This window comes from Gavia stellata, chromosome 18, assembly GCF_030936135.1.
Source record: "Gavia stellata isolate bGavSte3 chromosome 18, bGavSte3.hap2, whole genome shotgun sequence".
NCBI classification, from domain to species: Eukaryota; Metazoa; Chordata; class Aves; order Gaviiformes; family Gaviidae; genus Gavia; species Gavia stellata.
The window spans coordinates 9,129,224-9,142,147 of NC_082611.1; the positions used below are offsets into that span (position 1 = coordinate 9,129,224).

The 12,924-nt window shown below is 40.3% G+C and overlaps 2 protein-coding genes across 2 annotated transcripts in view; both read right to left on the minus strand.

Moving 5' to 3' along the window:
- VWA3A (von Willebrand factor A domain containing 3A) overlaps positions 1–1,378 on the minus strand; it is a 34,239-nt gene extending 32,861 nt beyond the window's left edge. Inside the window, exons 1-4 of the mRNA XM_059826594.1 lie at positions 1,314–1,378; positions 956–1,076; positions 219–317; positions 39–124 (exon numbers count right to left, since the gene is read on the minus strand). Coding sequence (XP_059682577.1) covers positions 39–124; positions 219–317; positions 956–1,076; positions 1,314–1,378 — 371 coding nt within the window. The remainder of the gene's footprint in view (positions 1–38; positions 125–218; positions 318–955; positions 1,077–1,313) is intronic.
- A 4,634-nt stretch (positions 1,379–6,012) lies between these two features.
- The window catches only part of MOSMO (modulator of smoothened), a 29,427-nt gene continuing 22,515 nt past the window's right edge, over positions 6,013–12,924 (minus strand). Inside the window, exon 3 of the mRNA XM_059826619.1 lies at positions 6,013–6,440. Within this exon, the coding sequence (XP_059682602.1) occupies positions 6,256–6,440 (185 nt within the window). The 3' untranslated portion in view covers positions 6,013–6,255. The remainder of the gene's footprint in view (positions 6,441–12,924) is intronic.

Genomic DNA, 12,924 nt, shown 5'->3' on the forward strand with positions numbered 1-12,924 from the left:
AGTTATGCATCAAAATCATAAACAAGATGGATATTTACTCAGAAAGTCTGGACTCAAAATCGGTAACAGTCTCTTCTGCAAACTCTATCTCTTCAACACTGTTTCCTGAATTCCTGGAACACAATGCGTAATTAGCACCAGAGATGCACACAAATTAGGACTGACTAAAGGAAAAGGCAGTGTTACACTTACAAAACAGTATTGCCTTCATTTACCAGATGCTCTAATGTTAATTGCAAGGATTCTAAACTGTAGTTTCTTAGCCATTCCTCTGTGGTTTGCACCTTTTTAGACTGTATTTTCTTCATTTGTACTCTCTATAGACCAAATAAGGAAAAATTAAATGCAGTATGAGAAATGAAATGTGCTGTTCAAATGTGACAAAAATATAAGTCCTAAGGATAGTCACTAGTAGGCAGCGCATATCCAAGAACAACATAATTTTAGGTACTGGCATACTCTTTTGGATGTGGGATGCAAAGGAAAAGAAGGTTTCAGAATACCCCCAGATTGTGAGCTAAAGGAAGGGGAAGGAGAGCTTAGTTTGGAGGAGACAGGAAGAAAGACAAGAAGTAGGAGTTTAGTTAAAGAAATAAAAGAAATACCCCAGCGATTTACCAAAGAGGAAGAAAAATTAAGTATCTCCAAAACCCACCTCACAGCGTTTGAAGGGGTATATACTGTCTTCCGCTTTTCTAAGGAAAAATGCAGTATCAACAGTTGATCTACCTTTATAGTTTTGCCTGATTTATTCAGACTGATTCATCCCTGCAGAAAAACTGTATGTAGTTTCATGACTTTAGTGATTATATCTATCAAATTGTCTGTGTGTGTATGCAAATATATGTAAGGAAACATATCAGTTGTCTATCAGCTTCTTTATTCCCCACTCTGTATTTATAGCTGGTACATGTTACTTTTCTAGTTGCTCCATTTAGCAAGAAAACTCGCCTACCGACAGATCTTGTGTCTTGTTGATATGTGTTACCAGCAATCCGTCATCTGCTCCTAGGTGAGACATAGTAAAATCCTGCCATGGTGGACGATCACCCTGTAGACTGGAATTTGTGGACACCCTATAAGACAATGAATTTTATGGGATGACTTCATTATCCACAATATTCCTGTATTGTCATAAAGTCCTTACAAGTTTTTTCTGTAGGAACTGTTTTATACTTTGTCATCTATTTACACATTCCATTTGATATACGATAACTGTTTTGAATGGACATAGTACATAGTGTATGAGCTACAGTTATTTATTCTATATCTACGTATGAAGTCCCAACAAGATTTTGTAACAGTATCCTCACCCAACTTTTTCCAAAAACTGATCGTTGTCCAACAACTGTGCCATTTTCCTGATGTGTGTATCCATCATATGAATACTTAGCCTTGCTAAAAAAAGCAAAAAGACAAAGTATTAGAGTAAAAAGCTTAAAACCTCAGGAATATACACTATTAAAAAAGTATTAATATTGTCAGCAATTATATGAAAATTACATTGCATGTGGGACAACAGCAAATCAAAAAATAACTGCAAAGAGAAGTTACAATTATCCATCTATGGAAAACACATTTAGGAACTATTCTGCAAGTTGTTTGTTAAGGGATTGTATGCAGTTAATTATATGTATGCACAGCTGCTGGGAGACTAGCTACACAGCTCAACCAGAAAAAAAGATAAGCAAAACCCAGAGCGTTACGGGCGAACGGGAGCAAGGGCGCAGGCAGCTGGAGACGGCCGGGCTGTGAGACGCGGGTACGGAGGCGTGCAGGTGAACTCCCCCTCGGGTTTCGGCAATAAAACCCATCACAAAATCCTGCTTTTCACTTCGCTGGGCTCCTCCGCCTCAATCCGTCCCCAGCTCCCCGTGCCCTTCCGCTCACCAGCGGGTGTCAGAGCAGCCCTCTGCCCCCGCTGTCCCGTCCCCCGAGACTCCCCTCACCTCACCGACAAAAAGGCCCCTCAGCCCCCTGCCCCGCGCCGTCCCGTCCCCGGAGGCTCTCCTCACCTCACGGGGGAAAGACCCCTCAGCTCCCTCGACCCCGCGCCGCGCCGTCCCGTCCCCAGAGACTCGACTCACCTCACGGGGGGAAAGGCTCCCCCGTTCCCTGTCCTGCCTCCCCCCGCCCCCAAGCCTGGGCACGTCCCGAAAGCCCGGGCTGCCACGGCGCCCCCAAGCCCCCTCAGCATCCTCAGGCCAAGGCACCTCCCGCCACTCACCCGACCCTTCCCGCGTGCGGGCCGGGTGCCGACGGCGCGGAGGGCCCCGGGAGCGGCCCGCTCCCACTCCCACGCCCCGCTCGGCGCGGCAGCACCGCCGTGTTTCGGCGTTGCCGGTGGAGACGGGCCGGCCCAGCGGCCGCGCGCGGGGAGAGCCGGCGCCGCTTCCCGCCGCCGGAGGGCGGTGGTGGGCGGGAAGCGCGCGCGCCGCGTCCCCGCGGGGGGGATGAGGAGACACCTGCGCGCGAGGCGGGACGGTAGTCAGCGCAGCCGGGGCCAGTCGCTTTAGTAGACAATTTATTTTGATAAACTTGCTCAATAACAAAAATACAAGTGAAGAAAATTATGTTCATTTTATACAGTTTGTATTAACATTTGTTCGGAAATCATTAATTGAAAAATGTTCTAACCAATTAGAAAACAATCCTCAGTAAAGGCCGGGGGGGGGCGCAGAGGGTCAGGCCTCGAGCGGGGAGCGACGCGACGCCCAGGCAGGACAACCCGCTTGCAGACACCATTTCCTTCATCATTTTCATCCTTCACAAAGGTTTTAAAGGACAGCTTTCGGGCTTTTCCTGTGTGTGTTGGGGCAAACAGTAATCTACAGTTGTGTTCTGAAGTGGTTAAACAACGGCTCCGAAGCACAGGTATGGCAGGAGGGCCCTGATCTGGCGGCTTTACTTCGGCCAGAGGACGGGGCTCAGGTCGCGTTGCACACTACCAGCCTCTTCGGGAAACTGGTATCACTCGCCAGCAAGATTCACAACGGAAAATGATGTTAAATGGTTAGACTGGTGCGTTCAGGGAAGCACACCCTCCCCAGGTCTGAGACAAACAGCTTCCAGGTGATTATTTCAGCTGAGCTCAATAATAAGATTTATACAGACAAATTAACTAGTTTTCCTTCTGAAGGTATTTTAAGTTTCCGATCTTACATTTTGTTAGCCAAATAAACGATAAAGTGTGCATAAATTACATCACGATGGGACATCAAACCTTTGGGGAGTTTTGAAGCAAAAGACTAAATAAGAATCTCTAGTGACGTATGAAATGAGCTGTCCTTCAAAAAGTTAAAAATAATGGCTGGCAGAATCAGAAAAGTTTATGTAAACACTCAACACAAATATGGGATTACCTTTGGAGAAGATTCATATGGAAACATTTGCTTTTCATGAACTGAAAAAGTCTACAGATATTTAGGCATGTTCAATACGAACTTCCTGTAGTTTAAAACAAAACGTTGTGCAAATAAAACCTATAAATAATCTTCAGCAGATTTTACAGTGATGCTCTTAGGTATGAAAAGAATGCACACAACTTTAAAACAAAAGTAACAGACATAAGTTTGACAAATGATTGCACCATAAAACAGTGTTTTATATACAGTTTACAAGATATGATTTTCTGCTATAAATTAATACTGTACTATATAGTACTTAGTGACCTTATTAAAAGCAACTGTTGACAGCTGTCTCTTCAATTACTGGGTGGGTTTTTTTTAAATGCAGATGGCTGCATCTATTTCTGGACTTAAAATGCTCAAATATTTAATCAAACAATCTACTCGTTAAAATCTCTGCTATATCATTTAATAATTCATAGCAATAGCACTGGCAGATCAGATGAATTTCCAGCCAGCCAGCCACAGTCTGGGTATGCTCCAAGATCAGCGCTTGTATTTTTTATTAAATGATGATCCATTTAATCTAAGCCTAAATCCACTGTATACATGATGTTACTATAACTGAAATAAGAAAGCTGGAGGGGGGAGAAATCATAGCAGCTGAGAAACTCTCCCCCCCTCCCTGTGTTCCAGTTACAAAAATCTCCTAGATCTATTTACAAGAGTGACATTTCTGAAAAAGAGGGGGGGGGTTCAACATAATTTATGGTCTAAGTTTTAGTGAACACTTCAGCTTAGGATACAGCAGTGGTAACACCAAAAATTTAGACACATCCAGTAGCTGAACCCTGCATTTTATCTCCACCAACATCACTGGGGACCTCAGACTATGCATGCAGATGAAGGCTTAAATTACGAACAAAATCATATTCAAACTATTACTTCCAAGTAGGTGCCTGACTGTATTTACAGATTAGTATACTTCAGAAAAATTTAGTGATCCATAAACACTCCCTTCTACCTGTGAGTGAGCTGACTGGAAAAAAAGTTGCTTATAGACCATTTCAGTGATAAGTTTGTTCAAAAGTGTCAAAAGAAAAAAATACTTAATTCAGCAAATAACCTTTTCGTATTAAAATACGTTGGGAGAGGGAAAAGGTGGAGGAGGAGGACAGGGACCCTCTAGGGTCTGAATGGCACACAGTTTAAAAGAATTGTGCAAATTGTCTTATTTTCAAACACTTATCTGATAAGTGATTCTTTTGGAAACTGCTGATTATATTCTAACAACCACCTCATTCTAAAATACACTTTCACTAACATTTTAGAAAAACGTCTATTCGGTAATGCAGTTCTAATAAGCTCAATGAAACAGTGCTTGAAACATACAATTTTTTTGTTTTCATAATGAATCTCAGGTAAACAATGTATTAAATGGAAAATAAATACTGATAGCGCAGGCAGCTTTCCTGGGACATTAAATTGTACTTTCTGCAAGGTTAGACTGAGTAGTGAATTAAGACGTCTATGGATTCAAAGGTTTATCCTTGTGTTGAAAAATAAAACTACCTTTAGTGAGGAGTATTTACTCCAAATTTGGGTGGCCCTTAAATCCACATTTAAAATAAAAACTTTAGTAAACAAAGCATATATAATTTAAACAATTATATTGCTCCTTTTTTTTTGTAAAGATGAATTAATACTTAAATGAAAATAAGTTCATCCATCTTTGCAGTGGAATAGTGTTTGCACTACTTTAAACACTGCATTTTACACATGCTAGAGAAATGCTTACCTATGGCAAAATGCTGTGCTTGAACATGTATGAATGGTAATGAAACAATGCAGTAGAAAAAGAGACTTTCTGTACAACAGTTGCTAATAATTTAAATAGTGTCAGTTTCCCAAAATTAGGATTTTAACTTTAAGGTATGACATGATCTCACCTTCTACCCTCATATACAAATAAATTACCATAAAAAGAATTTTAGCTTAACTTAAAATTGCACCTAGAAAGGCATGGGATCGTTTGTACCTATTACAAAAACTGTTAAAATCAAGGGCTGCTACAAAGAATGAGGTAAACTGAAGACTCTCAGCTATGTGGCCTTCAGAGAAATGGCTTTTTTCTATTGAGTTCTAGTTTTGCACACCACAGTGTTTTGCTAGCAAAGCGTTCTGAGTTCTTTTCCAGGAATCATTTGTGTGTATATACATATATATGTATATACACACACACACATACACACACACTGTATACTGCATCAGCAAAATATATATATATTTATATATATATTTATATAAATATAAGGAAGAAACCCCCTCTAAAATGTTCCTTAGTGTTTTTCTAGAGCTTATGGGAGAGGAGGGGATGTATGTCTTCTTGCTGTTACATACATTTAGAGAACATGTTTGATCTATTGGCTTCTTGGTGCAGTAATGCAAGATTGATCCACATTGGTGCCAAAGGCTTTGCTCATCAGAAGGAAGATGTAAAATACTAATCTCCTAAACAGCGAGGCCAGCCTCACTTGAATTCCTCTGCAACCCTCTGGTCTACCACAAAGTTCATAAATACTTTGACTTCCAAATCATTAGACGTTAAAAACAGGAACAGTACAGTAACATGGGGCATTATGCTTCTCAGCGTAAAGCATTCTTCACTAGTTCCTATCACAGTGCAGACCTGACTGCATTAAAATATGCTCAGGAGATTAGTCAATGTTGTCTGTATTTGGTTATGGGAAAGGCTCTCCTTTTTTTCATCCAAAGTGCATAGTGAGAACAAGTCAAAGTATTCCTCTTTTCAGTAAGTGTTTGATAGTCTGATCTAGGCATCCTCCTGAGAATGCAATTCTGATGTCTTGTTCTTTTCCAAAATAAAGTCCTGCAGTTCCGACATTCATCAGCCAGGTAAACAAACTTTGCCAGCAAATAGAAGTCCCACTATTGTAAAGAAAATGGATAAGACAAACAGTACATATGAAGACCCAACCACTGTGTTATTGGGTAATTTATATGGTTGACCTCCAACTTCATTGATGTAAAATCCTATTGGGAATATTAGGGCTGCCATACAGAATAGAATCACTGCAAAGAAAAGAGAAAAGAAAAAAAATGATCACTGCTGTGTTAAAGTCAAAATATTTACCCGTTCACAGAGCAGTCCAGAAAAGCAAGCAAAGTATTCTGACCAAACTGAAAAGCTGAGATATTCCAGCAACTAACTTGCTTGAAATGATTGACTAGGCTTTATCTTGCTTTTAAAACATCCCTCACCTACTCCCAAGAAAGACTAAAAGACCCCAGTTTTGACTGCAATTTCAGTCCTGCTCACTAGATCATGAACTGTATTCACAGACTAAAAATTTGGTGGATGTACTTTTATCACCACCCACAAGTTTAGTCACAGAGTTCATTACTTCTCCAGTTATTTTAGAGTCATTTTTCCCCAAAGTCAAAATAAACTAACATTCAACATTGAAGAAACTCCTTTTCTATTATCAGAGTTGTCTTTTTTCAACTGTAGTTGCCCTCTCCCATTCTTCCACACAAAGTCATTTTCTGTAAAAGTTTTGCTAAAAATAGAAAACACACAGATTGTCATTACAGTTTCTTTTAGATTAAAAGATAACAGTTTCCTAAAGTTATATTAATGTTTCCTTAAGTAATGAAATATCCTTAAGATTTCCCATTGGAATACAAATAAAGTTTTCTGATTCAGTTTAATCTAAGCTTCTTAGTGAAAAACTTCAAATTCAGACTCCCCATGAACAAAAAGAACCAAGCAATCAGGCTTTTCATTCCACCTGAACAGCTAGATTTATGTACATGGTTCATCCTTACAACTGACTCCCTGTGGATGTACAGAAAAGAAACCAGAACTCCTATTAAAGCCATTCATTAGAATTAAGTTATGGATTTCACAGGCCTTCAGGCATCAGTAGTGGCCAACATTCCCCACAGCACATTTCAGTACTCTGATCAAATCCAGGAGAGAACATCCAGTGTTGTAATCTGTCCCAGATGACAACTTCAGTGTGGCTGTAACATGCCTTTGGATAAGTAACCCTGTTTAGTTTGAATGTAGCAATATGCAGGGCTCTACTGCCTGGACCAAGGGAATGACTTCCAAATATGGCTCCTCTAAGAGGCAAGACATTCTTCACAATAAAAAGGATTAGCTTTTGAATTGGTTTGATTGCATATGCAAGAATATACAATTAGGTTTGTTATCAATCTTAGAGTAACACAGAGTTATATCTGATTCTACCAGTTCAGTCAATTATTAGTGCTTTACTCTTATTTCACTTCTATGTATTTCAACTTTGTTTCAAACATTATTCACTGTGAGTGGAACATGGCCTCCCAATACCCATTAGTCAACAAATCTAAAATATATCTGGGGGGAGAGAGGGGCTGAGCCTGCTCTGTTCTCCCACCAACGCTACAAACCCACATACCACCATCTCCTAACATGACGCACAGCTAACACTGAAGCCTCTCCTAGTCCTCAAAGTCTACCGATAAACCTAGCCACATGAAAAAGAAAGTGCAAGCCAAATTGCAATGCTCCTGCCTGAATACAGTGCATTACATGCTAATTTTTTCAGTCTTCTCTCAGTAAACACAGACTGCTGCTTTTTGTTTGTTAGTAAAGGACACAGGTGCTGCCTGTGTCTCCCCTTTCTATTCTCCACCACTAAGACACAGAACAAACTCTGGGGATGCTGTTGAGCTTCCCCACAAGTCAAACAAACAAGACTAAAAACCACTGGCAACAGTAACAGCCGTCACCTTAATCACTGGTCCTGTGCAAGCCAGCAGTGCTGCAGCTGCTTTTGTTTCCAAGGGTACGTAAAACAAATTCAGGACCTTGCCCGTCCCCTTTGGCCCTACCAGGACAAAGTCTGTAGTCTTCCCAAATGAGGAAATGATGGGCTGGAGCAGCCTCAATACTTTTTAATGTAACTTCACTACTGCTCTTCCTGACTAAATACACATGCTCCAGTTTATCCAGCTACAGTGTTACATGCCCATACTTAAAACTTTTTTTTAATGGGCTCCATGTTTATCCAAGACAAATAGTTTATCATATAGTATTTTATATCTTAATGCTCAAAGGTTATGATTTGCATAGCACAGGTCTCAGCTTTGAGGAAAACACACTCATGTTCTATAGAAGAGACTAGTTATGGGCGTGATGACTCCGAATTCAAAAAGTGTCCAAGCGGGACGTGGGCACAAACAAAAAAGGACGGTTTCATAAACCGTGCTCCGCATCAGAACATCAGCTGCTCCTTGCTTGCGAGCCACAGGCGGCAGCGCCCGCGACACCTTGCGCCAAGAGCAGCTACCGCCAGGGTCCGCCCTTCCCGCAGCTGACGATACCGAGCAGGGACAACGGAATGTTCCACTGGGGGGCGCCCGTGCCTCGCGGGTACGCTCACCGCGCCGGCGGATCGCTTTTCAGCGGGGACGCGAAAGAGCGCAAGCAGAAAACATCTGGCAACGGCATAGTTATGCTTTCGCGCTCACTGCTACCTCGTTAGGCCGTCTGCTAAAACAAAACCAAAGAACCAGCACCCAGGCGTTAAACATTAAATAATCTAGAAGGTTTTAACCTAGATGATTATTGGTCCATGTAATTCCACACTACACAATCTAATCCTTAAGGAATGTTTCCAGTTTTTTAATTGGATCTTAACCAACAGCTGGTCCATCTGAGGAGAGAAAGCTTGGGTATGTGTTTCTTGAGCAGATCTGTGCAAGCGTGGAAGAGCTCTATACTTGAGTGGTCCAGAAACCAGTGGTTGATGTGTGATTAGTAACACAACATACAATTAGTAACAGTTTGAACAATATTCTGAGGATGAGTCACATTATCATAACTCAGCACACTTCCTATTACAGCCAGTTTGTCCCTGACAAGCATTCCAGTTATTTACAAAACTTCTGTTATATTTTAACAATAACAGACCTATAGGAAATAGCTTTAGGATTCTGAAAACAACCTGCACTTTCAAGATTAAATCTCCTTTATTATATTCAAGAACTACACAGCTGGAAAAGTTCTGATGGCCTCATGGATATGGCTGAAGAAAAGATCTTTATCGCTCTGCTCTCTACTAAACCACTGTTCTTTGAGGTGTGTTGTACATACATGCACGAGGTCTGAGACCTGCTAGCAGCACTGTACCGCCAAGTGGAGTGTGTGCCCAGGGTCTCCTTGTGTTCTTGCCCCGGGACAGAAGGGTGCAGGTACCTCAACTCTCCCTCTGTTCACAGCAGGAGAAAAAATAAATTCCACATGTGCAGGCAGTGTGCAGAATGCTGATGTGCATACACATTTCAAACATTTACTACAGAAGTAACCAGCCATCTTTTCCCTTCCACTGTGCATACTCACAGTGCACATGTTCTGCTGTGAGGGTGTCCAAGCAATTTCCTTAGTGTGGTCTGAATTTTTAGTCTACTGAAATAGCAAATAAAAAGCAAATTCATCAAAGTCTCTGTCAGATTAGGAAGCCTGGCAAAGTTTCGATAAGTCATTAAGAAAAGACTGCATGAGAAATTTATTTTAAAAAAAAGAAACTAAAGAGAAAAATCCAATATATGAAGTGCTCAGTTAACTTAGTGTGTATTCTTTTAGAAGTAGATTTGTAAGCTAGAGGATAGGAATTTCTTATACAAGCTGTAACCCAAATGTAACCTCCATGTCTGGTAGTATCAACTCAGTTGATTTCCAGCAACATTTCCAGCAACCCATAAAGAACTTCTCCCTCAAGAGTACTTGCTTTTGATTTCAAATTCTTCCTTGGGCAGGAAAATTTGCAGAAAAGACACTTACTGACTACAATTTCTATTAACAAAAGTATTTATGTAACAAAAACCAATCATTTCTAGTCTGCTTCTGAATGGTGGCTGTCAAAAAAAGATCTAGATCCTGTAATTCTTTAGCTTGAAATTGTTTTGAACATCCAATGACAACTTCAAAAAATCCAGGATACAGTGTATTAAAAGAGAGAAAAAGCTATGGCCTAGTCTTCAGAGGGCTCATTGTACTACCTGCTTGCCTCTTTAGAGATACATAACATAGAAAGCAGCACCTGGTACAAATCTTTAATAACTCAAGCAGCACTTCATTCACTGGGGAACACCAGGGACAGACGTTTGCAGGATAGCTACTGTTAGTTAAGAATGTGATTATCCTGCCCCATTTTTACTTGCATTCCAAAAAGCAAGTCCATTATACTAATGAACATTTAAATCCTCAGGCAAAAAGAGTAACAGACTCTCTGGTAACTGCTGGAAAAAAGGCAGAAATACCATTTTTCTGTCCAGCATCTCCTCCCTTGATACATCTCAGAAGCACCCAATTCAGTGGTAGCAGACATAGAATTAATTCCCTTTCTAGTTGTAGCAGATGGTTAAGAGACCTCAATCTGTGTAAGATGTAAACAGATCTTGTGGGAGCTCTGTGAATTCCTGCAATAGCCAAGATTGTTAAAATATACATAAGACCACCTACATGGCCTCTGCAGAGAATAAGCTCTGGACATTGTTTCTAATTATGGAATCTAACCCTATCTGTCCCAAGGACCATGGAAATTATGTTTGAGATTTACCATAGGTTCACCACATCATATCTTCTAAACCAGAAGAATGCATAACGAGCACCCTGAAAAGGCAAGAGGTTTACATAAATTTGAAGTAGGGCTAGCAAAAAAACAGCAGTTTCAGAGATACATAGAACAATACCAAAGCCAGGTTACTTTTTTGCTACCAATTTATGCCACTATGCCACTATTATGGCACAGCTATGAGTTTGGAATACCTCGTTCATTGAAGAAGCACACAAAGACCCGGGCAGTACACAAATGTACTCCAAGAAGGAATCCACTCTCCATTACATTGTATGAATTTGGTACTACAGTTAACAGGACTCAAACACCAGTGATAGTTTTGATAGTATCTATGCCCGAAGTGACAATATCTATCACATCAGTAGGAATACTGTGATTCTTGATAGACTCTTCTCTACAGAAAGTGAAGGAAAACTTTCACATTTGCCTTTAGAAGACTTTTGTCACCCATGCAGTATGACCTGGAGAAGGGAAGTATCTCTCCTCTCCACAAAGCTGTTTTGCAGAGAAGCCAGAAAGACAAGTTTCTGTGCAGTAAAACCACCAATGGCTGGGGAAGGGTACAAACGCCATGCTAGTAAATACTGTCTCAGGTGTATCCCTTTAGAAGTGTATACACGAAAGAGAATTGACAGATCAAACTTTTGTCCTTCGTGTGTCCCTTAGCTAAATAAGATACACAAGACCACTGTCAGCAATAATTCATATTTCTAGGTACACGGTTGAAAAAATCTGGAGTCACCCAAGATGACAAGATTACAAGCAAAAATTCCATGAAAAATACAAGCTATATATTTATATATAAATTCCAGCATGAACTGGGCAAGAGTGACCTTTTACCACGCTCTCCTTGCTGCTGTCAGAGTTGCAAGGAAAGGGCTGAGCAAGAGGATTCCTTTGCCCTTACATGATTTACTCTAGACCCCCTTGTATTTGAAGAGAATGGAGCTGCAAGTCCCAGAGCTGCCCTTGGCAGTCCCAGCAGAATTCCCTGCCTGCCTAGGATAGCATGCCCTATCTTGTGTTCAGAAAGTTCTGTGAGAAGAGTATCTCCTAGCAGCCTGTACTAGGCTGTTAAGTCTTGAAATTGCTTGCAGAAGACATGTAATACAACTATGAAGTTTCACCTACCCCCTTCTAATGAGTTACACGTGTTTTCATCTTACAGCACTGGCTCTTCACAGGAAGGACCTGTTCATGGTATTTGAAGTTGATTCCACATGGCTACATGTTTCCTAATACTAATCTACAAATAGGTTACTAATTTGTGTCTTCATCCAACGAACCACAGAAGTCATTCTCATCAACTTTTTGAAAAATACAGAACTCTTCCTCCCATTCACTTCTTTTTTTCAAAAGCGATTTTTCTTACAAGTGAGTTAAACAATAAAATTTCCTACCATCAAAAATTTCCAACCAGCAAAGGTCACAGAGTCGTATGTATTAGAGACGAATACCAAAGACATTGAATTTTAGCATTTCGGCAACGCAGCAGTGATATCCTAATAGAATTATGAATAATTCTAACTTGCAAAAGAACAAATTAGTACAATTCATTATTAAACATCTCATAATACAAAGGCAAGTGCTGAAATAAGAGAATGTTCTTCCATATTTAGATTTCTAATAATGGACCTGTTGCAAGCCTAGAGAAATCTACAGGAAAAAAAACAGCTTTAGGATATCAGATTTTTTGGCTGAACTAACAATCACAGTTGTAGAAAACTAAAGATGCAGGGATGTGACGATTGGAGATATTTAAAAAAACATTAAAATATGTAAAGCCCAAAATACAAGCTTTGAATTAAGAAAAAAACCTCAGTAAATAAATTGTGGTATCAACTATTAATATCTAGTACTCCAAAACCCCTCTTTACACTAGAGATTTGACTTCAGCTTACTGTAAGCATCTTAATTTTATACGGCAT